The sequence below is a fragment of the Equus quagga genome, chromosome 8 (genome assembly GCF_021613505.1).
Source record: "Equus quagga isolate Etosha38 chromosome 8, UCLA_HA_Equagga_1.0, whole genome shotgun sequence".
NCBI lineage: Eukaryota > Metazoa > Chordata > Mammalia > Perissodactyla > Equidae > Equus > Equus quagga.
The window spans coordinates 109,444,614-109,470,632 of NC_060274.1; the positions used below are offsets into that span (position 1 = coordinate 109,444,614).

At 36.6% G+C, this 26,019-nt stretch overlaps 1 protein-coding gene across 5 annotated transcripts in view; it reads right to left on the reverse strand.

The window, feature by feature from the left end:
* The window catches only part of CEP41 (centrosomal protein 41), a 47,951-nt gene that overhangs the window by 6,795 nt on the left and 15,137 nt on the right, over nucleotides 1-26,019 (reverse strand). For 2 of the 5 annotated variants that reach the window (XM_046670178.1, XM_046670176.1), the window contains exons 3-9: nucleotides 18,911-19,112; nucleotides 14,845-14,892; nucleotides 10,374-10,435; nucleotides 9,319-9,388; nucleotides 3,789-3,933; nucleotides 1,919-2,070; nucleotides 1,450-1,517 (exon numbers count right to left, since the gene is read on the reverse strand). In XM_046670178.1, coding sequence (XP_046526134.1) covers nucleotides 1,450-1,517; nucleotides 1,919-2,070; nucleotides 3,789-3,933; nucleotides 9,319-9,388; nucleotides 10,374-10,435; nucleotides 14,845-14,892; nucleotides 18,911-19,112 — 747 coding nt within the window. Of the gene's footprint in view, nucleotides 1-1,449; nucleotides 1,518-1,918; nucleotides 2,071-3,788; nucleotides 3,934-9,318; nucleotides 9,389-10,373; nucleotides 10,436-12,628; nucleotides 12,824-14,844; nucleotides 14,893-18,910; nucleotides 19,113-19,238; nucleotides 19,345-26,019 lie in introns of those variants that run through there. The other 3 variants (XM_046670177.1, XM_046670179.1, XM_046670180.1) reach the window with 3 other exon arrangements.

The window sequence follows — 26,019 nt, forward strand, 5'->3', positions numbered from 1 at the left end:
CTCTTTACCCATCGCACCAGCAGATACTGGATTTCTTCCTGTTGTGGAAACCACACAAGCTGGTATTCTTTTCTTTTATACACTAATACTACCATGGTCCACGATGGCACTAGTTACACACTGTACACCCTCTAGCTCTGTTATACTTAACAACCCTGGAAACTGAATGTTCCAATCTCCATCTTACAGATGAAGAAATAGAAAAACTTTTATGTCCAATGTGTCCACTGCAGCCTTACTTATAATATGTAATATATAAGTAATATAATAAGTAATATGATAAATAATAAGTAATACAATGGTTTAGTAAATTACAGTAAATCTGAGGATGAGATACATTGCATTGAAAATGGAGTGGGGAAATACATTGTAATATGAAGTGGGGAAAAGCAAGATACTAAATTATATACACAGTATGATTTCTACTTTGTTAAAAAATACATAGAAGGGGGGCCAGTCTGGTGGCACAGTGGTTAAGTGCGCACATTCCACTTTGGCGGCCCAGGGTTTGCTGGTTCGGATCCCGGGTGTGGACCTATGCACTACTTGTCAAGCCATGCTGTGGCAGGCATCCCACATAAAAAGCAGAGGAAGATGGGCACGGATGTTAGCTCAGGGACAGTCTTCCTCGGCAAACAAGAGGAGGATTGGTGGCAGATATTAGCTCAGGGCTAATCTTCCTCACCGCCCGCCCCCCTGCCCCCCAAAAATACATAGAAGACAGTCTGGAATAAAATATGCCAAAAGTATAATTAGAGTTGTTCAACTGGGTGATTATTGGAGATTTCCCCTTTCTTTTTTTTTTTTATTTATTTTTTATTTTTTTTTAAAGATTTTATTTTTTCCTTTTTCTCCCCAAAGCCCCCCGGTACATAGTTGTGTATTCTTCGTTGTGGGTTCTTCTAGTTGTGGCACGTGGGACGCTGCCTCAGCGTGGTCTGATGAGCAGTGCCACGTCCGCGCCCAGGATTCGAACCAACGAAACACTGGGCCGCCTGCAGCGGAGCGCGCGAACTTAACCACTCGGCCACGGGGCCAGCCCCTCCCCTTTCTTTTTTATATTTTTCAGTATTTAAATTATTTTCTAATTGTGACTATTATGAGGAGAAAAATTCAAATTTTACGAAGAAAAAAGTTGGAAGGAAAAAAATTAAGCTAAGTTTTAATTTGGGAAAGCTTTCTGGGGAAAAAAATGTCTTAGGACCAACTCTTAGCAGATCATAACCTTTAACCTAATGTTTTCTGGCCCACTGCAGAATGGCTTGGAACCATCTGCCTTAATAGTCAGGACACTCAGCAACAGCTAAGAGTCCAAATCTTAAAATATGCTAAGTAAGCTAATTAGTATCAAAGGTCCTTCACAGTTTTCTTACTGGGAACATGATTCATGGTAAGTTTGATTCTTACAATCCTCATAACTACAACTCCTTAAAATGCAACAAAGGATACATATTCAAGAATATCATTTGAATAAGGGTTCATTGTTCTAGACAGGGTTGCAATTGGGTAACTGTAAGCTGCAAAGAGAAGAAAAAGTTTAGGAAGCTTGTAGTTCTCTTAGTACAACTTGGCCCCAATTCCCAGCTGGTTTAAAGTCTAACTAAGAGTTAAAAGAAACGTATTTTCAAAATCAATGAGCCATAAACACATACTTTTGTGAAAAGAGAAACAGGACAGTGAACAGAATAAGAAGCTTCACTTCACTGTTTCTGACATTAGCACTGGGCCCTTGAGCCATAGGGAAGTCACCAGCCTCTCTCGGAGCATTATGATAGAGCCAACTTACAGCTTCCCATAGTGGATCCAACTAACACGTGGGTTCCTTAACTGTTGCCATGGGATGTGGTTCGAGCCGCCTGGACTCAGGAACAGGCTCTGTTCCTGGGAGTGGGACACGATAAAGCCTTCTCTCTCTTACCTCCAACAATGTGGCACTGCTGGTAAGAATCTCTGTCTCGCACATCTAGCAGCAGGAAGGGGCAGTCGGGATAAGGTTTGTCTTTGGTGTTGGGCTCTGCTTTCTTCACTAGCCCTTTGTCTACATCCAGTTCCCCAACACCACTGATGACGCTGCAAGTGAAAAAGTAGGTTAGCAGAAACTAGTCAGGGATTGGTGGCTTAAAGGTCAAATGTGTTTCTTCAGAACAGTGAGAGAGTGCTCAATGTCTTTTCAAAGGACACCTGAAAGAAAAAGGAAAATGGATATTGTGTCTCAGCTCTGCCTCTGAATGCAAGATCCTATGGATCCTATTCTATTACACTGGTCCCCAAGGAGGGGATTCACGTGCCTCTATTTACCTTCAGAGAATGCATGTTAGGTCACTAGCATGGCTGAGGGGGTAGAAACTGTAGAGCACATGCTGCCTCCAGCAACAAGGGCAGCATTCAGGGAAAGAAAGAGGCGAACAGTTAATCCAAGGGGATTTTGAGGAGTGTAAGAAAGCAGAGCAAGAGAGGAAAGAATAAGGTTGATAGGACAGGAAAGATGAAAGGTGTTTCTATATATACTATATGTAACAGAAAGTAACACAATGTTTTAATATATTTCATACACAGTGACCTATCCAATACGGATTTTGAACCTTAATGTTTTCAATAGTTATCTGTACTTACTTCCATTTTATAGGTTACAGTGTTGAGACTGAAGAGGCTTTTAGATTTGGTGGCATTCATAGACTGAGATAGAGGAAAAACTAGTGTTAAAATGAGGGAGTTCACCACTGACAGTTCTGTTTCTAAGGTCATAAAATTACTAAAACTGGTCACCATATTAATATTATAAGCAAAATGTGGTGAAAACATGAATCAAAGGCATAAGAAGAGTAGGTATTATAAACAACATGGCAAGCAGTGAAATATCTGTATTGGAATAAGAAGATGATAACTTTCCTAGGCAAATAAGAAGACATACATGCCAAATCACAGATTAGTATGTAGCAGCTGTTCCTCTCCCATCACAGCAAGTCAAATTCTGCATTTAAATCTGATAAACATTACAACAATATGCTATACAGTGCATATTATGTTGACCCAAAGGAGAAGAAAATCTATTTCACATGAAACTGGGTCCTCAATGGAAGTTTTGTTGGTCTACCTCATTTTGAAGGCAATTTTAGACCTCTTACACAAAAGTAGTTATAAAAATAATAATAGCGGTATTGATGATAGCAATTCTTTCTCTAGTAGAACTAGTTTCCCTAGGAGAACCGTTTTACCAGTAGAAGGGATGGATATGTGCTGAAAATCGGAACTGTCTTGTAATCAACAGCTAATATTTGAGAAAACGTTGCATCACAGTCTGTGGAAGAGGAAGGTCCAGCCACCTGCAGTTTGAGAAGTGACACCAAGGGTTGCTTTCATTCTTCTTTGTACCTATTTAATATCAGAGCACTACGTGTGGCACTCTATTTTTCTTCTGACTCTAGACAGGGTAATTACAAGCTGCAGCAGACAGAAAAGGAGGGAGGAATCATTCTTTCTGAGTCAAAAGATAGTAGTTGTAAAGCTAAGTCCTAACAGCAAACTTGCATATAGGAAGGCTGAGAAGAACGGAATTGAGGAGTGAAAATGAATGCTCTCCTATCAATATATTCTTACCCTAACTGACTAAGAATGCTGTGAAAAGATTCAGGAGGTGGCATTTATATAAAGAGAAAATAGAAGGGCTGGGATGAAAATGTGGGACTTCATTACTGCCAATCTGTTTCTAAGGTAATTAAATCACTGGAATTGGTGTCTAGATTAATATGAAGGTAAAATGCAATGAAACATGAATTTGATTAGAGTACCTCTGAAGAGTCGAGCGACTAGAGTCCCCCGCTCCCGTACTATGTATGAACTGGACTGGGCTCGGTGACTGCTCCCCGGGGCTCCCTTTCCCGTTGGTCCTGGCTGCGATTTCAGCATCAGGGTCTGAAGCTGCAGAATCGTTGTCTGAAATTTGCAAATAAATAAATAAATAAGTAAATTTAACCTTAGAATTTGTATTTACTTGTCAGGCAGTTCCATTGAAATTAGGTCAAGAAAAGGAAATCATATCACCATTATTAAATTGTTCTCTAAGTTCTAATGCATAGGTTCTCAAAATGTAGTCTGTGGACCCCCGGAGTCCCCAAGACCCTTTCAGGGGATCTGCAAGATGAAAACTATTTTCATAACCAAGATGTTACCTCTTTTAATGTGTTGATATTTGCAATGATGATACAAAATGGTGGAGAAAATTGTTAGTGCCTGAGCAAGGATAAGAGCAGAGGTACCAAGTTTTACTAGTAATCATTGTATTTTTCACCAACACACACACACTCACAGTTAATAGATATGACTGTCACATTTTAAAAAGTTCTTGATGAAGTAGTAATAATAATTTTATTAAAGCTTATCCCTAAGTACACACCTTTTTAATATTCTGTGTGATGAAATGGGGAGAGCACATACGGCAAGTGTGCTACTCACCAAAGTACCATTGTTGTCTCAAGGAAAAGCATTAGGGTGATTAATTGCCCTGAATACCATTTTTACTTAAAAGAAAAACTATGGTTACTTAGACTTGCCCATTTGGCAGATATTTTCTCAAAAACAGTCTAAGTGAACTTGTCATTTCAGGGAAAACAACTCATGGTATTTGTTGCAATGATTAAATTTTGAACCAAAATCAGAATTTTGGAAACTGTATTTGCCATCAGGAGCTTGACTACTTCCCTACATTTAATGACTTTTCTAATAAGATAGGTGGTAAGATTAATAAAAATGGGATTTTTTGGATACTGTGTAATAAAATTTATCAACATTTGGAAGATCTTCATAACTCAGTGAACCAATATTTTCCAAATGACCAATGAATGATATTATAAAATCATGCACAGGTAAAAGAGTCACTCAAAGTCTAAGACAGACCAATGGGTTTAATGCAACAGACTATGAAATTCATCGATATGGTTTCAGATACCACGTTACAACTATCCTTTAAGAAGCTATCGCTTGTTAAGTTTTGGTGTAGTATCAAAACAGAAATCGACAGTTTTTGGAAAGGGCTGTTAAAATATTCCTCCCTTTTTCAACTACAGGTCTGTGTAAGGCCAGGTTTTCTTCATATACTTCCACCCAAAGAGCATATGGTAACAGATAGAATGCAGAAGAAGATATAAGAATCAGCTACCTTCTATTAAATCAGACACTGACAAGATTGACAAAAAAAAGTAAAACAATGCCATTCTCAGTAAACAAAAAACTCTCATTTTTTTTTCTTCTGGAAATATAGCTATTTCGCATAAAAATGTTATTTGTGTTTTGTAATGGGTTTAGTATTGTTGTTTTTAAGTGAAATAGTAAATAAATTTATTTTTTAACTTCTTAGTTTAAAATTTTAACACTCTAAATAGATATATAATTCACATAAACCAAAACTCTTCGAGGTCCTTAATAATTTTTAAGAGTGTGGAGGAAGACTGATATCAAAAAGTTTGAGAATCTACTGTTCTCACTAGTATAATGAGAGAAACAAGAGAAATAAGAGGCCTAGTTATTCAAGCGTATATTAAAATTTAATTTGCATATGATATAATATACTTAGAAACTTTGGGAGAATCCTATGAGAATAAGGAAAATAAATATGTGGTTAGATAACAAAATAAACACTAAGAAAATTTTTTACTATATACCAATTAGAAAATAACATCTCATTTACAGTAACAACTGCAGATACAAAATATACTGTCCTAGGAAAATACCTATTAAGAAATATAACAACAACAAAAAAGAAATGTAAAGGATCTATAAGTCCTTTATAGGGCATATAAGAATTTTCCTTAGGGACATAAAGAAGAGCCAAATGGAGTGACATACCTTGCATATTCCTGACAGGGCAACTAAAAGTGAAATGATGTTAATCCTTTCCAAATTTAATTTTTAACCTTTATACAAATCCCAATGGGATTTAAAAAAAAAGCTTGAAAGGATTTTTAAAATGAGAAGAAAAAAATACATATGTATAGAGAGACACAATTTGGAGAACCTGCTTTATCAAATAGTAACATATATTGAAAAGGTAAATGATCAAAATAATGCAGAACTACAACCAGAACAATGGAATATGGTAGCTAACAGAGAAACAAATCCTAGAATACACATAAAAAGCAAATATATGTTAAAGGTATCATCACAAATCAGTAGGTAAAGGCAGAACTACTGAATAAATGGTGCTGGGATAAGTTGTCAACCATCTAGAAAAATCAGATTTAGATAACGCCCTCACATCACATACCAAACTATATAACAGATGGATTGATGTAGGGGAAAAAACAACCAAGCAAGCTAAAAGAAAACATAGGTGAATAATTTATCTTGTTTTTGATTTTATGAGTCTAAAACAATAAAAAGAAAAAACATGAAAGGCTAATAGATTTTAAACATGTAAAAATGCAAACCTCATATATGTCAAATCCAGCACAAAGAAAATTAAAAGGTGAATAACAAATTAGGAAAAACGTCTGTGATCACACATATGAATGAGAAAAGGTTAATATACTTAATTTACAAAGAGCTTTTTAATTAACTAGTCCTTTAACTGAAAAAAGATCATGTTGCAGAAGGTAAAAAATGCCATCAAGATGAAACTGTGACCATAGAAGGAAGTCTTCCTCCCTTCCAGACTGCAGACCCCTCCCCCAAGGGAGCTGCCTTCACTTCCCTCCAGAAATAAAACAACTACATACTTTTGCACATATTTTATTTCCTCCCCTTTCTACACATCCAGGAGAATGCCATTCATACTGCTCTACCCTTTGGTTTTTTGTTTGTCTTGCTGTTGCTTTATTTTTACTTAATAATACAGCTTGGAAATTGTTCCAATTCATCAAGTAAAGATTTTTCTCATTCATTTTCAAGGCTGTATTGGTTTCTAATGTATAAAGATATCATAATTATATAGAGCCTTTACAGATCAATAAGTAAAAGATGAACATTCCATTAGAAAAAAAAAGGGAAAGGACAAGTAATATCCTCAAAAGAAGAAATATGTATGACCAATAAACACTCACAAAGGTCAACCTCACAATCAGAGAAATTCAAAATAAAACTATTAGATACCACTTTTCATCTATCAAACTGGCAAATAGTTACAAAAATGACAATTATTCAGCAGTTACAAAAATGAGAATTATTCAGCATTGGCTAGGATGGGGAGAAACATGTCCTCTCATTTACTTGGTGGGAATGCAGACAGATAGAACCATTCAGGAGATAATGTGGAATCAGCATTGAGAGTCTTAAATGTTTCTACCTTTCCACCATCTGCAGCAATTTATCATCAGGAAATAATCAGAACCATGCAAACATTTATGTATTTACACTGCAGCATTATTTTATAGAAGTGAAAAATTAGAAAAACTGTAATGCCCAACAATGGAGTAATTAAATAAATTATGGTATATCCAAAGGATAGACATTATATGACAACACAACCTTTACAATTAAGCTTTTGAAGTCTATTTAATGACATGCATAATGCATGATAAAATGTTAACTGAAAACAGCATAATACAACACTATATACAAAAAGTATGGATTTGGGTGGGGAGTTAGGGGGAAAATAGACCAAAATGTTAACAGGAATTATTAGTTATTTTATTTTTCTTCTTTATATATTTTTTTTACAGCATTCTACTTTCTGGAAATATACTTTTAAGTCAGGAAAAAACAATAAACATTACAAAAGGAGATTTTTTAAATGCCTTCAAAGATAGCCAATATGCATACAGATACAATCTGTTCTAGAGGCATTCCTGAGTGAGTTATTATTCTGTGTAGAGCACTAGAAAAACACTAATATTACTCACACATTATGGTGTCCTACTTTACAAGGGCCTATTTTGCTGTGCAAATTTATCACAGAAGAGAAAATTGCCTGTGCCCATATGTTCTGGTGCTGCAATTTCAACAATGAATTAAAGGACCAAATCCATGTACTTACATAACCAGGTTAAAATTGGGAGTGCTTGTAAGAGGAGACTCAATTATCTCCGTTACAAAGAGCCCTTATTTCTCGGCTGTGTGAGAGGCATCTGTCAAAGATAAATTCCTGTCTTTTTCAGATTCTCTTTATCCTCCCTAGCAAAAACAAGCCCAGGGAAACGATAGTTGAGTTGCACAAACCCCGTGTGCAGACTTCCTGAGAAACTTGTCTTGAAATCAGAAGTCAAATTCCTGGCTACATCAACCTTAACAAAACACAGTCCCCTTCCGTAAACAGCCACACATCGATTGTTAGTACTTCAGGATAAAAGAAAGACCTAAACTCGGTGTATTCTTTTTATGAGAGAGCAACTAAAAGGTTTTATTTTTGACTCGGTATTTAAGAGGGGAAATCCAGGGCCTGCCTCTCTTTCTAGCCTTGTCTCCTACCTGCGCCTACGCTTCCCTCAGGCCACAGCCAGGCCGGATTAGGCGATTCCCCCAACACGCCTGGAGTTTCTTCTCTTCCATGCCTTTGCTCAGGCTACTCCTCAGCTTGCAAGAGCCTTACCCTTAATTTGCACCTGTTGAGATTCAAACCCCACTTTTAAGGCCCAGTTCAAAAGCTTTAAGAAAGCCTACCTTGGTCTTCTAACTGGAAAATATCTTTCCTTCTTTGGAACACCCACAGCAAAGACACTAGTTGCTACCAGAGATGCATAGATTTGGATCCTATGCCCATGCCTTACGGGCTGTATCACCTGGAGCAAGTAATTTAACCTCTGAGGCTTATTAGGCTTCTCATCTGTAAAGTGCACCTTCCTTCTAGAGTTTTTGAGAAGATTAAATAAGAAAACTCATGTGAAGTACCTAGCAATGTATATTCAATAAATGATGGTTTCCTTCCAGTCCTCCATCATGAATGTTTACCATATTAGCGATATTAATAATTTTGTGTTTCTATTATCATTCTCCTCACCCAACACACATAAACCTGTGCATGTGCACATACGTGACTACAAACTTCATGTAAACAGAGCTGCTTTATCCACCTTTGTAGTCTCATAGCACCTGATTCTGTGACCTGTACTTATATGGGACTAAAAATATTTGTTGAAAACAAGTAATTACTATATTAAACACATCTAAAACATTTAAAACTATAAATGTTCAAGCCAGAAAACCAGATGGCTGTTTTAAGGAAATAAGAGTTAACAGTCAAAGAACCAGGTAGCGCTTCTCAGAGGGCAACAATCTAGTTACAAATAGATACTTCAAAGTCCCAAGTCCCTGTGAACACAGCAGCACAGGGTGAGCACTTCAGTCAAACAGTCCATCCGTTATTGTCCCCACATCCTCAATTCTCATTACCTTCTAGCCTTTGAATCTCCTCAGCTGTCACTTCCAGTGTTTGATCAGATAGGGAAGCAACTTGGATGACCTGATAGAAAAGAGAATGAAATGTGTAGATGGTGTATGTTCATCTGTCTTTAAACAGAGGCAATTCTGTCTTTTACAAAAGATGAGGAAACATCAAACATCAAAGATTTCTCGTTTTAAGAAACTTGTCAGTCCTCAACTGGAGACTAAATCTCAGGTCTCCTTACTTTGCGAGTGGTAATTACAGTGCAGATGATCATTCCAGAAGAAAAGATTCATCTAAAGCATTACACAATAAACTTAAAAGACTAAAAGGATAATTTAGGACAAGAAACATGAATAAGAGTTTAAAACTGCTCCATACATATTCTAGTTCCAACATGACACATTTCTTGAAAATGCAATACTTACAAGAATAGAACTCTATCAGTAATTCTTCATGCAGAAAGGAAATAAATGTAATTATGAATATATTGATAACAAAGTTGTATACCTACATACAGTTTTTAAAGCACTTGTACAACTTAGCTCATAGGGCTCAAGATACACCTTGAGTTACATCAATGGAACTCTTGTTTGGGTGCCAGAGTGATACTCTGTTCATAATCTTCAAATAAAATTAGAAAGTGACTTTCCCCAAGTAACAAAACAGCCTATGGCAGAAAGACTTGGCAAAAGAGCTCAGTCGTAGACAGGAGACCCCCCAGCTTCCACAGAGATAAATGCCCAAACAATCCAGAGTCCAGAATTCTAGAGTCTAAATATTAAATTAAATGGACAAGGAAAAAATAAATCCTAAACCACAAATTTGATGATTTAAAAGTATAGTGCACATTTTACTTTATAAAATTCTTATCAAAGAGAAAAATTTTATACCATCCTTGAATGAACACACACTACACACCAATTAATCCTCCCATATGTGGAATATAAAGAATCAGAAGAAACCCCTCTGCAAACATTACCTAGAGTTGAATTTAGAAATAGTCACAAAAAGCAGCACAAATTAGACAGTTTTTACTCCAATGGAAGATCATTAAACTTACCAACTGGGCAAAAGTTGTAACTTTCAGTCTCTTGAAAAGTTCATCTTTTTTGTATCTATAATCTGAAAAGCAGGATAGGACAAATATTTTTCTAGATTTATTTTGCTTTCTTAGAGGTATTAATTCTTTCTAGTCATCAAGTTATATGGCATATTTTCCAACTTATTTATATGCCTTTATGGTCTCCTTTACATATGTTATCTCATTTGATCCTCATGATATCCTCAAAATTAAGTGTGGCCACTATTATATCATCTCTTCATTTTTTCCCTTTGCTTTGGCTGGTAGGAAGCCTAATGTTGAATTTAGAAGCCACCTTTTCGTGTCTAGTGACTTTATCCCTCGCCTTTATATTATTAGTCTACCACTGTGCTTTCACTAGGCTGTCTCTACTTTGACCATATCATATTGCATGCATTTTTATAAGCCACTTTAAATCCTTTTCAGAACAAAGCAGGGAATAAACGTCTGCATTTTACAAATGAGGACAGAGACGGAGAGAAGCTGAGTTGCCCCAGGTCAAACAGCTGGTAAGACATTTACACCCTACAATTCTAACTCTGCCCTGAAAAGAGAATAATTATACTCCCTGAGGTTACAAACTATGCTAGAGACACAGGACAACATTTTCTTTTCCTGGAGTACAATGCTAGGATCCAAGTTATGACTGGTCCTGATAAACTCTTGTGTCAATTTCTAATCAATCTATTCAGTTTTGCAAGATGAAAAAGTTCTTGAGATCTATTGTACACAATGTGATATACTTAATGCTACTGCATTGTACACTTAAAAATGATTAAGGTGGTAAATTGTGTTTTTTAACCACAATTAAAAGAAAAAAAAAATCAACCTAAAACATCAATATTTATTCAGTGCTATTTTTACAGTTCTGAGATATAATTCAAATGGGGGTACTTCTGTACTGTGTCAATCATTCTTCATATCATATTAAACAGTTTTTAAAAATTTAGCCAGGGGCCAGCCCCATGGCCGAGTGGTTAAGTTCGAGTGCTCTGCGGTGGCCTGGGGTTTGCTGGTTTGGGTCCTGGGTGCAGACCTACACACCACTCATCCAGCCATGCTGTGGAGGCATCCCACATAGAAGAACTAGAATGACCTACAACTAGGATATACCACTACGTACTGGGGCTTTGGGGAGAAAAAAAAAAAAAGGGGAAGATTGGCAACAGATGTTAGCTCAGGACCAAACTTCCTCACCCAAAAAAATAAAATAAAAATTTAGCCAATTTCACTTTATCTAGTATCTGTCCCACTGAGGCATGTTAAAAGTTGGCTTCCTTAAACTTTTCTGAAGATGACTGCCAATTCTGAAGAGTTTTCAGCATTGACCTCCTGCCCGCCCTCACATTTCACTCCTCTTCTAGATTTTTATATTGGCACCTATACTCCTTAAACATGACCTCATTATTTCAGAATTACTAAATGTTAGCTGGATAATTACTATGGCCTTCACAGGATAAATGTCTCATAAACCAAGACTCATAGCAACAAAGGAAAGGATTAACTGTATTTAAGATTATTGACCTGGTGTTACTAATCATTTCCATGAATTTCCAAAAAACCAGTACAGACCAGACAGTTATTTTGGAGGATAACGTTAGGTTGGCTTACCAAACACCTTTACAACCCAGAGTCAGGAAATGATATTACCTTAAAAACCAGCCTTTTATAAATATGTCAAGACTCTTTTTTATAGGGAATTAAAGCTTCTCTGCTCTAAAATGTCTTAAAAAGAGCAATTTGGCTAATAACTGACCATTATTTCTAGAAAATTCTTAGAAGAGCTTCTTTTGGATACAAGGTAACAAACCTAGATGCAAAGGAGCTTCTAAAAGCTGCCAGGATGCAGACCCTCCTAGGCTGAGCAGAAGCTTTAAAAAGTGCAACCGAACAACTACAATATTCCTCTCAATTGCCACCAACTTGCCTACCAAAAGTCATTTATGTAAATCAAAATGGCAATAAATCAGTCAACGAAAACAGTCAACTTTAAAGTAGTTTGCACTGTGGCATTTATCCATTGATATTCTTGTTGTATAGTTGCATAGTTTGAAATACTTCTCCAATTCTTCACATTCTAAGTACAAAATGTACACATTAAAATACCCTATAACTAAGTAGAAATCACCTTAAACAAAAAACAGACTCTACCATAGTCTAATGATTGCCATTTCTAGTGTCCTCTCACAAGCACTAGAAATCCCACTGCATATTTGAGCCTGAATTCTACATACCTGGTTCTGGTTTAGAAGGACAGCCATCATTGGGACTTTCTGACATTATTACTCACAGATAAAAGATCAAACTAGACGTTTTACAGTAAATTGTAAGTTTTATAAAAAGGATGACTTGGAAAGCTCTGTCAGTCCTTGCAAGAGCGAACAGAGCTTTAAGAATGGAGCTTCTGCTACTGTAGCTTCTCCCAAACTCTGTGATGAAGACAAATAAGCCTAGTGTCAGATATGTTATCAAGCTTTGCTTCTCCAGTAAGTCTGGAGTCTAAGTCTGTCTCTCTCAAGTTACTGGAAGGACAGAGACCTGACTATCTAGGATGTTTCACACTGGGTCCAACTAGTGTCATCTAACCACCAGAAGCCAAGAATAGGCTTTGTAAATGGTCAATAGACACAGAGTGTCTCTTTTCCCCAGGCAGAGTTGAAAGAATATTCAGACTACAAAGGAATTCTGCGTTTTCAGGGTTCTGTTAAAACACGTTATTAGCAAAGGGAAGTTGGGCTCACAGTGGAAGATAAATCAAAGGAAGTAACAGAACAAGGTTTGTGATTTCACAGAAAGACATGGCATCTAAGGTAATCTGAGAAAAGTGATGGGTTTAGGGTGTCATGAAAAAAGCCAATATTCTCCTCCCTTTTTACCCAAAAGAACACCTGCAACAGAAAACGGGAAAAGAGAAGGAACTATCTTCCAAAATGTAGATCCCAAACCAGAATCTGAAGTAATTCTAGTCAGGGAATCGGCAGAAAGTGTGTGAAACAAGGTGAGAGGAACCTTCTGTCTTACTAAAAGGAAGCTCACAACTTCTAAAGAGGGAAGCAAGCATTTTTCAAGGACTCCATTCCAGAGGTATTTCTTCTGGGAGATAAACTCCTTTTAAAGTTTAGATGTTAAAGAAACCACATCGTGCTCTTAAGAAAGGTTTTAAATAGGGTTTCAGAAATCTGGGTGGAATGGGACATTTTTACGGGACAAATTTTGGTGTGGACATGTGAGCTATATTCAGCTTCAAATGGATAGGACGTGAAAGAGACTACAAACCAAAGTAGAAGCAGGCCGGCTGAATCTTGCCTGCACAGATGAATTAAGGACAACAACAATGAAGCGTAGGTGAGTAAACAAGATTTTTTCAAAGTTTAAAATTTTAATATATACTTAAAATGTATATAGTTTACAATATAAACTGTATAAATATAAAATATATAAGAAGAAAAGGGTACTGTGACATTACACATTAAAAACAAATATCTACAGCATTAGCCCGTATAGCTGAACCTGGCAAATAAGTCAGCATAAAGCTGTTCCTGAGTCCCCGTCTATTGTTTGGGGTTTCTCAATACTGCAGCAATTCAAAAGGAACAGAAACATTATTGTTTAAATTAAAAGGCCTGCTGTGTAAAAGCAAAAGTTCTGGTGAATTCTGGATTTGTAATATTCTCTTCTCAGAAAATGTATATTACCAGAGCCAAGTACTGAGCTGTTTTCAATTAGAGGACCTCTTTACTACCCTTAGCTAAACACTCTCCTACCACCGGGTTCTCCTACTGAATATAAGAGCAAATCCATCTCAGAAAATAGATGTTTCTATTTCTTCTTTAATTCTGGCCTTGATATGTACATTTTACATCCGTTTTGGACACACTGAAAAATTAAGATTTTGTGCGAGGGCAATGCACTCAATGACTAGTAGCATATCTTTGCAGAAGATCATTTTTTAAAAAGGATGTGCATGAAATATGATTTTTAATTAAAAGAAAGCAGACTGCAATGAATTTACAATGCATAATACCACTTTAAGAATAAGCTTTCTTCCTCACATCTCTAAGTCTTTCATGAATACTAATTCATGCTCAAAAGAATGTTATGAAATAAGAGACAGATTATTACTCCTATCTCAGGGACAGAGAACATAAGAAGACAGGAAAAGGTCATGAAGACTGTAGGACAATGAAACTAGCAGCTCAAGTTCTCCCTGCTTACCTAGAGCTCCACATTCCAACATTAACATCTCCTATGGGATCTAAATCGGGCTCAGACCCAAAGGCCACAATCTTAGCAGCTGACCAGGATGACAGTGTTTCCCACATTCTTCTAGGCACCCACCAGGCTCAGCCATCCATGTGTCAGGTGTAGAGTATGGTAAGGGTTGTCAATAACCAACGTACAGAACGACTATAGGGTTCCATTATCCCAAACCATCACCACTGTTACTCACTTTTTTTGATCTCTTCTAGCTTCTCAATGTATTTAGTCATACTGTTACCTAAAAAGAGAATAAGAATTTTAGATATGCTCTTAATGGAAGAAAATGAGTAAAACTGTGAAAACAGAATGGAGTACAAGTACACTCTAAGCTTTCCTATCCTGTTCTTACAGAATTACAGTCGGCAAATGGCCACACATAGTAAACAGTCTTTTGCATTATACAGCATCATTAAAAGATGAGGAATCAATGGAAATGTTTGGGCCAAATGTGTTTAAGCTGGGGTGCATACCCAATAAACATTAAGAAGTCCCAGGCAGTACAGATGATCACTTTATATAATTTTTTTTTCTTTTGGAGTCAAGGCTTTCCTCCTCCTTTTATCCCCCATGATCTTTTTGTTGGGGAGATACGCAGAGGAGGAGAAAGAAAGCAGCAATGATATTTGAATGTCTATCTGCGCTGCTGTGGCCACCCAAGCAACCCTTTCCTCTCCGCTTAGTCTTTGTGGTTTCCCTCTCTTTCTTGAACTTGTCTTCCACCAGGCAAGCTGATGTTGCAGCCCGAGCTAGACCACACAGTCTGTTCACTAGTGTTCACCACGGGTTTGATTTGCTGAGAAACAACAGCAGATTCCCACCACTGTGGAGAGTCCCCAACTCTCATGTTTTATAGCCTGGTTCTACAATACTAGGTTCTAGCCAAGGTGGTTTGGAGAGTTTTCATACATTAAAAGTGGGCCAGAATCATTCTAGTTTCCGAATGAACTAAAGTCTAGTTCTCAAGCCAGGGACTATTATTTTTTATTGGGTATGCTTTGATTTGATTCAATTCAACACAGCAAGCTCTATCTGGCACCTAAAACATAAAGCAAAAAGAAAAACATATAAAATAATTTCTCATTTCTCTAATTGTGCTCCTAACTTTTAAGTTTTGAGAGGAAATAGATTCAGTCTCAACTTCAGATAAAAGAAATGCTTCCAATTACATAATAGCATGAGCTGATGTTTTCAAGGACTATTCTGAACTTTTCTTCATGTTTAGGTCAGAAACAGAGAAAGAAAATTTTTGCTCTGAAATCCAAAATACATTTTCAAAAAACAACTTATATCATTTGTTGTTATTAAATCTTTATCATGAATTCACAGTGGAAAAAAATTCCACTGAGTTTTTAAAAATTTTCTCTCTGAAGACACACACCCTCCAGATCAGGACCAGGAAGCGGGATTCAGTATAGTCCTAGAGTCAGACTGGATCCTTCCAAAAGCTCAGAGAGACATGATGGCACCAGTCAAGGCCACTCAGAAGGCCTGAGCCTTCTCAAGACAGACACTGGGAACCTCTCAGAAGAGGCCCAAATAGCACCAAAGACCAGGATTAGAACCAAATATGATTTTTTCTAGGTTCTTCAGGCTGGAATTGACTTCAGATGCAACCAGATCTCCAGAGAGGCAACCACGAATTCTTCCAAGACGCATCCCTCTCCCCTGCAACTCTGAACTCAGGCGAGAACCTGCTAGCGCATACAATGGGGGAAGAAGACGGGGCAAACAGCGTGCTGTTCAGCATCCTACAATCTTATTCTCAAACTATCTTACGTAACAGCTTTTGGTTACATGTTCCTGAGTCCCCTACAGTTGCACGTGTGGACATGGCAGTTCGTTTCTTTTAGCTAGAGCTGCTTCAGGCAGTCTTGTCAGAAAATCAAGGTACGAAAAGCATTACTGACTTGTCCAGTGACACAGCGAGTTAGTAACTAAACCAAGATTAGTACGGATTAGACATTCCCAACCTGATTTCTAATACGGCTCACAAAAACACACTGCTTCTCTAGTTGCGCTGTTTTAAACACACGATTTCACTGTGAGGTAAATGTTACTTCCCTGATAGTAACAGGTGGGAACCATTTCGTGCTCTAAATTCCCTGAGGCATATTACGCATGGAAAACAATAGCCAGCCTTATTATATCATCTTTATTATTAAAGCATTACATTTCCAATCCATAGTGGTTTCCACTAACAAAGTGTCTAAAATCCTGTTCTCAATCAATTATCAACATTTCCAGAGCATTTACGCAGCAGTGCATCTTGGCACCAGCAGAGCCACACAACAACCCTGCGAGTGGGCTCTCACTCTCACTGTTTTTTTTCCTACTAAAGGAGAAGGCCGGGAAACAAAGTCTTTTGCAGAGGTATACATATATCTGGCAAATATAAATATTTCTGGCAAATACAGATATACAAATATCTGGCAAAATTAAGGACAAATCTAAGAGGGCTTCTGATAAGAAGCTCTTTTCATTACATTTATTTATTCTACCCAAGTAGAGGAAAAAAAGAAAATGGAGGATTTCTACATTGTTTCAATGGGAGAAATGGGACAGTAGGATGGCTGACTAACCAACACAAAAATCTCTAACAATTATTCTAGGAAGTATGAAAGTAGGATTTTACCCCACTTCATATACTGCTTATATCTCATCTGAGCAGCTTATCTTGCTGGATCTAATTTCATCTGAAGATAGTTTTTCGACTACCTTTTAAAAATACTAGAAACAAATCAATTCTATAACTGACTTATTTATAAACACATCTTTGTTTTATATAAAAGTAAGGAGACTATCAGAGAACCGTTTTTTTAAATTTTTGAAATTTTCCAGACAAATTTTCCTAGATAAGACTTTATTTAAAAAACAACAAAAGTCACTGGCTCTCCACTGCTACCTGACTGAAGTTTAAACTCCTTGGTCTGGCGCTGAAGGCACCAGCATCTTACCTTGCTCTTCAATCTTGCTCTAATTACTAAATTTGACAAACTCTCAGTTAGTTTTCAGTTCTCCAACATGTCACCTTGTCCACATAATCATAATAGCTCATCCAGCAAGAAATGACCTTTCCCTCCTCTGAACTTCTGAACAGCACTTGGCTTGCCACTCACAAGGCATTTATCATTGCACTGTCTTCCTTGTGTACAAGCCTTATCTACCTTATTATACTGAAAGCCCAAGACTATTTACACTCTCATACACACAGGCACGCACAGAATATCTTTACCTCTTACATTGTCTAGCGTAGGAGGCATACAAAAATATTTCCTAAATGAAATATACTATGAAGATCTACTATCTGAGGAATCCTCCTAATGAATTATTTTATAATGCAAATAACCACACCCCAATTTGGTTTGAGTTTTTGTATGTTTGATTTTCTTTAAGCTGTGAACAACTTGATTAAGAGTCTATGTTATGTCCTATCTATATGACTTTTATTGTTTCAGAACTTAGGTAACCTAGAAATGTAAAGGTGATATTTGGCTTCTACTTAGTTTATAATTTAAGTTGCAACAAAAGATATATAAAAAATGTTTTACAATTAGAATCAAGAGGAGAAACAACTCAACCACATCAATAGTGCCCACAAAGATAGAGCACAATCAATGAACTGAGTGACTCATTCATTAGATTTTTTCCTTTGTTTTCCTATAATTTAATAACATTATTTGTACTGAGCCAGTAAGAAAAGCAAGTGATTTTGAGCAGCAGTAATCTGAAGTGGGTAAGATTTATAAGTCACAAACTCAGTTGCTAAGAGACAATTCCATTGCTTTATTTTTCTTCAATATTTCCCTCCTCTACAGAGAAGTTCTTTTGGCTCAGAAGGAGCAGAAAGCAAGAAAAGAGGCTCAGTGGTCCTTTGTTAAACTCAATAAGTTATACAAGTGTATAGTGCTTTCTGGGTTGTAAAAGGCTTTTACGTACATTTTTTCCTTTGACAGAAGAAACAGAATTAAATACCAAACAAATGAAGAGTACCTAGTCTGTAATGAGTTTGAGTGCTTAAGATCAAGGCTATTAGCAAATATACAGGAAAAGGAAAGACTAAAGAAGAAAAAAGGAAATGACTAGTTTGGTGGAGATAACAAAAATAAGGTGAATTTTAAAAATATAAAAATAAGGCTAGAAAAGACTGAGTGGAGAAAATCTACAGATTTTAGAAAGCTAAAGAAATTTCAAATTAGATTGCATATAGACGGAAATGAGAGGATAATGCAGGCAATAAAAGAGTATAAGAGACTAACAAAGGGAGAGCCCTGTGTTTGGAATGTGCCCCTTAACCAGCCTGCAGTGCTGCAGAACAGAAACCCAGAGAGGGTGCTTGAGAATACGCAAGAACCCTGCGGTGGAGACTGAACAAAACGCCGTCAGGGATTTCATCAGAAGCATAATCCATTCATGGCACAGGCTGCAATGCTGGGGAGCTGGTAAGATACACTCAGGCACCTATGGAACAAAAGAAATATTTGAAATTCAAAATAATTCTGATATTTCTAGCTATGGCTATACATCGGTATCTGAGTTTATAAGAGAAGCAGAGTCAGATGTATAGAAATAAAAAATAATTTTTACCCAGGAAGGAGATATCAGTCTTTGAAGAACTCAGTAGAAGGTGATTTGGGTGACGACAGGAGATACCATGAAAATCTTGATTCCTTGTGAATAACTGAATTGCTCACTGTTTGGTAAAAAAAGATTAAAGACCCATCTGTTTAGCCTAGAAATGAGAAATGCTCACTTGTTCCTGTGCCTATTTCCACTGCTCTGACTGCAGAGCTTAAAAACACTCCATAGATGGGAGCTTCTTACTCTTGGCCTATAAGGTCACTCTTGCGTTTTCTTAACCAACACTCCTCAGTCTTTTCACCTCAGGGCACACATATGAGTGACGATATTTGGACAAAACGCTGGGGTTTGGGCCACCTCAGGCCCTGATGGCTACCCAGAGGACTGAAGGGGTCGTATCTTGGCATATAACCCACAGGCCACTGTAATGAATACACAGGGAGGTAAGTCACAAAAATGCATAGAAAAAAATTAAAATAAAATCTTTACCTTAAATTGACTTTTAAATAATATCTAAATTTGAAACAACAAAAAAATCGAACTTCTCTCTCATACTGACTTTAAAATACTTTGAGTTTTAAGCAATGCAGCACACTTGGGCCCTTCCAAGGCTATAATAAAACTAGTTTGGGAGACTTCTGCTTCCAGGAAGATGCGGTAGATGTACTTTTCTCTACTCCACCAGCTAAGTACAACGAAAACCTGGACAACCCACAAATGCAAGAAAATATTTGCAAATCATATTTCTGATAAGGGTCTAGTATGTAGAACATATAAAAGAACTCTTATTACTCAACAATAAAGAGAAAATAACCCAAATTAAAAAACAGGCCAATGATTTGAATAGTCATTTCTCTATAGGAGATATACAAATGCCAATAAGCACAAAAAAGGTGTTCAACATCAATTAGTCATTAGGAAAATGTAAATCAAAACCACAATGAGATATTACTTCACACCCAAAAAGATGACTATAATCAAACTGATGGACAATAATAAGCATCACCAAGGATGTGGAGAAAATAGAGCCCTCTGACATTGATGGTGGGAACGTAAAATGGTGTGGCTGCTTTGGAAAACAGTTTGGCAGTTCCTCAAAAAATTAAACACAGAGTTAACACATGACCTCCTTCAACAATTCAAACTCCTAGATATGTAAGCAAGAGAACTGAAAACATATGTTCACACAAAAACTTGTACACTAATGTTTTATAGCAGTATTATGGCCAAAAAGTGTAAACAACACAAATGTCTATCAACTGATAAGATGATAAACAAAATGTGGAATATCTACACAATAGAATATTATTTGGCAATAAAAAGGAACAAAGTGCTGAAACATGCTACAATAATGATGGATCTTGAAAACATTATGCTTAGCAAAAGAAGCCAGACACAAAAGGCCACATATTGTGTGTATCCATTTATATGAAATGTGTGGAATAGGGAAAATCACAGATACAGAAAGTAGATTAGTGGTTACCAGGAACTGGTAAAAGGAAGGAATGGGAAGTGATTGCTATTAGGTATGGTGTTTCTTTATGGGGTGACAAAAATGTTCTGCATTAGATAGTGATGATGGTTTCACAACCTTGTGAATGTATGAAAAACCTCTGAACTGTATACTTTTAAAGGGTGAATTTTATGGTATGTAAATTATATCTCAATTTAAGAAAATACATCAATTAGAAAAAAGATTGAATAAAGGGGCTGGCCCCGTGGCCGAGTGGTTAAGTTCGCGCGCTCCACTGCAGGTGGCCCAGTGTTTCGTTGGTTCGAATCCTGGGCGCGGACATGGCACTGCTCATTAAACCACGCTGAGGCAGCGTCCCACATGCCACAACTAGAAGGACACACAACAAAGAATATACAACTATGTACTGGGGGGCTTTGGGGAGAAAAAGGAAAAAATAAAATCTTTAAAAAAAATAAAAAAAAAATAAAAAAAAAAAAGATTGAATAAAAAAAAAAGCTGGACATTATACATAAAACAAATATAAGAAGACTTTGATAGGTGTAGAGAGAAAGGCCGACTGGCTAGGGACCTCGGAACCTGAGGAATGACATGATGGTTGAGTTACCTGAGTTTTTGTTTGTTTGTTCTTTGCCTCATATACCCTACTCTTGGAGCTGAAGAAGCCAGCAACCCAGAAATACCAATGGACAGAAAAAGAAATCCCCAACAAAAGCCTGCTGTCAGTCAAAGGACCAGGAAAGCGGCAGTCTAGCAAGACAGAAAACTATCATAAAGTAACTGCCTTATTCCAGCCAAACTCCACAGAAAAGCTATGGCCCACCTTCACCTGCCAGCAAAGGCCAAGTGGGGAGCCTCAATTTCTATCCTTGCTGGGCTGTGATGAGATGCTCTTGAAGTACCAGAAAGAGGAGGAAGACGGTGAGGCTGAAAAGGTACTCAAAGATATAATAGCTGAAAACTTCCCAAATTTGGCAAGTGACATACAGATTTATATAGAAGCTGAGTGAACTCCAAACAGGACAGACCCAAAGAAATCCACAGCAGAACATGTCATAATTAAACTTCTAAAAACTAAAAAAAAAAAAGAAAAAAAAAAATCTTGAAATCAGTAAGAGAAAAATGACATTTTACCTATATGGGAAAAACAGTTCAAATAACAGCAGATTTCTCATCAAAACAATCATGGTGGTCAGAAGAAAGTGGCACACTATTTTTCAAGTGCTGAAAGAAAAGAACTGCCAACCTGGAATCTCATACCCAGAGAAAACCCTCTTCAGGAATGAAGGGAAATCAAGACATCCCCAGATGAAGAAAAACTAAGAGAATTTGTCACCAGCAGACTTATCCTAAAGAATGGCTAAATGAAGTTTCCTAATTAGAAAGGAAAAGAAAAAAGAAAAAAAAGGAGCCTTGGAACATCAGGAAAGAAGAAAGAATACAGTAAGCAAAAGTATAGGTATATACATTCTTCTCAAGTGCCCATGGAACATACACCAAGAATTTATCCTGAGCAATAAAATGAACATCAATACATTTTTAAAAATGGAATTAGAGTGCGTTCTCCAGTCACACTGGAATCAAACTGGAAATCAATAACAGAAAAATAATAGGAAAATCTCCAAACACTTGCAAACTAAACAACACACTTCTAAATAATCCATGGGTCAAAGAGGAAGTGTCAAGGGAAATTAAAAGCTACACTGAACTGAATGAAAATGAAAATACAAAATATCAAAATTTGTGGGACAGAGCTAAAGCAGTGCTGAGAGAAATTTATAGCACTAACTACATGCATTTAAAAAGAGCAAAAGTCCTAAATCAATAATCTAAGATTCCACTTCAAGAATCTAGAAACAGAACAGCAAAATAAACCCAAAGCAAGCAGAAGGAAGACAATAATATAGAGAAAAGCAAAACCCAATGAAATTTAAAACAGAAAAAATAGAGAAAATTGATGAAACCAAGAGCTGGTTCATTGAAAGGATCAATAAAATGGACAACTCTGTAGTGAAGAAAAAAAAAGAGAAAAGACACAAATTACCAGTATCAGGAATGAAACAGGGGCTATCACTTTAGACACTACAGACATCAGAAGGATAATAAGGGACCACAACAAACAACTCTACACACGTAAATTTGAAAACTTGGATAAAATGAACTAATTCCTCGAAAAACACAAACTACCACAACTCACCCAATATGAAACAAATAATTTGAATATCCCTATAACTATTAAAAAATTGAATTCAAAATTTAAAAATTCTCAAAAAAGAAATCTCCAGGCTCAGATGGTTTTACTGAAGAATTCTACCAAATGTTTAAGAAAGAATTAACACCACTAATACACAACCTCTTCCAGAAAATGGAACAAGAGGAAACACTTCCCAACTCATTTTATGAGGCCAGTATTACCCTGATACTAAAACCAGACAAAGGCAATCCAAAAACAAAAACAAAAACTACAAACCAATGTCTCTCATGAGTATAGATACAAGTCTTTAGCAAAATAATAAATATTTACTCCATGGATGGAAAACCAGTACAGTATTTGGAAATCAATCAAAGAAATTTACTATATTACCAAGCTAAAGAAAAAATCATATGATTATATCAATTGATGCAGTAAAAGCATTTGATAAAATTCAACAGTCATTCATGATAAAAAAAAACTCCCAGAAAAATAGGAATAGGAGAAAACTTCCTCTACCTGATATAGCCAACGTACTTAATGATGAAAGACTGAACGCTTTCCCCCTAAGGTGGGAAAAAGATAAGGATGTTCGCTTTCACCACTTTTATTTGACACAGTTTGAGAAGTTGCAGCCAGTGCGATAAGGCAATAAAAGGAAATAAAAGGCATACAGACTCGAAAGAGAGAAATAAAGCTGTTCCTTTTTGTAGATGACGTGATTGTCTACATAGAAAAGCCCAAGAAATCTACCAAAAAAACCCTCCTTCTGTATGTTACAAGTGAGTTTAGCAAGGTCTCAGGATACAAGATAAACATACAAAAATAAGCTATATTTCTATATACTAGCAATGAAGACATGGACACCAAAATTAAAAATATAATACTATTTACAATTGCTCAAAAAAATGAAATACTTAGGTGCAAATCTAACAAAACATGTACAGGACTTATATGCTGAAAATTATACAATGCTGATGAAAGAAACTAAAGAAATAAAAAAATAAACAGAAAGATGTTAATAGATTGGAAGACTCAACATAGTAAGATTTCAATTCTCCCCAAATTGATAGGCAGGTTTAATGCAATTCCTATCAAAATTGTGGCAATAATTTTTTGTAAATATAAGTAAGATTATTCTAAAATGTACATGGAAAGGCAAAGGAATTAGAATAGCTAAAATAATTTTGTAAAGAAAAATAAAGTGGGAGTGATCAGTCTAACCAATTTTAAGTATCCAATTTACTATATAGCTACAGTAATCAAGACTGTGTGGCACTGGCAGAGGGAAAGGCACAGAGATCAATGGAACACAACAAAGAATCCAGAAATAGGTCCACATAAATATGCCCAATGTTTTTGACAAGGTGAATATGCAATTCAATAGAAGAAAGGGAACCTTTTTAAGAAACGGTGCAGGGGCAATTGGATATCCATAAGCAAAAAGTTAATCCTTTTTTTTTTAGCATTAAAAGTATTTTATTGAGGAGCTGGCCCCGTGGCCGACTGGTTAAGTTTGTGTGCTCCGCTTTGGGCGGCCCAGGGTTTCGCCGGTTCGGATCCTGGGCAGTGACATGGCACTGCTCATCAAGCCAGGTGGCATTCCACATGCCACAACTAGAAGGACCCACAACTGAAAACGTACAACTATGTACCAGGGGGCTTTGGGAAGAAAACGGAAAAATAAAATCTTTAAAAAATTAAAAAAAAATTTTCATTGATATTTTCACTAGTTTACATTTATTTAGCACGAAGTTAATATTGATCTAAGTGGCACATCTTATACAGGAATAACCTCAAAATGTATCATAGATTTAAATGTAAAACCTAAAACTATAAAACTTTTTGAAAAAACCATGATAGAAAATTTTGGGGACCTAGGCTAGGCAAAGAGTTCTCAGATTTGACAACAAAAGCATGATCCATGAACGGAAACACCGATAAACTGCACTTCACCAAAATTAAAAACTTTTGCTCTTTGAAAGACTCCATTAGGAGGATGAAAAGACAGGCTACAGACCGGGAGAAAATATTTGCAAACCACGTATCCAATAAAGGACTAGTAGCTAGGATATAGAAGGAACACTCAAAGCTCAACAAATAAAAAGCAAACAATCCAATTAGAACATAGGCAAAGACATGAACAGACATTTCACTGAAGAAGATATACAGATGGCAAATAAGCACATGATGAAGAGATATTCAACATCATAAGCCATTAGGGAAGTGCAAATCACAATGGCAATGATATGCCACTACACATCTATCAGAATAGGTAAAACAAAAAACGGCAATACCACCGCATGCTGGTGAGGATGTAGAGAAACTGGATCATTCATACATTGCTGGTGGGAATGTACAATGGACCAGCCATTCTGGAAAGCAGTTTGGCAGATTCTTAAAAAACTACTAATGCAACTACCAAATGACCCAGCAATTGCACTTCTGGGCATCTAATCCAGAGAAATGAAGACTTATATTCACATAAAAATCTCTAAAAGAATATTTATAGCATCTTTATTTGTAAAAGTCAAAAAGTAGAAACAGTCCAGATATCCTTCAAAAGGGAAATGGTCACACTGTGGTGCATCCATACCATGGAATACTACTCAGTAATAAAAAGGAATGAACTACATGTGACAACCTGGATGAATCTCCAGAGAATTAGGCTGAGCGAAAAAGCCAATCCCAAAAGTTGCATACTGTATGATTCCATTTATATAGCATTTGTGAAAAGACAAAATTATAGAAAGGAAGAACAGATTAGTGGCTTCCAGAGGTTAAGGAGGGAATGAAGGTGGAAAGCAGATGTGGCCTTAAAGGGCAACATGACGGATCCTTGTGGTGATGGAAATGTTCTGTATCTAGATGGTATATATCAAAGTCGATATCATGGTTGTGATACTGCAGTACAGTTTCCCAAGATGTTACCATGGAAAATGGGTAAACGGTACATGGAATCTCTCTGTATTATTTTTTTTTTTTAAAGACTTAATTTTTTTCCTTTTTCTCCCCAAAGCCTCCCGGTACATAGCTGTATATTCTTAGTTGTGGGTCCTGCTAGTTGTGGCATGTGGGACGCCACCTCAGCATGGCCTGATGAGCGGTGCCATGTCCGCGCC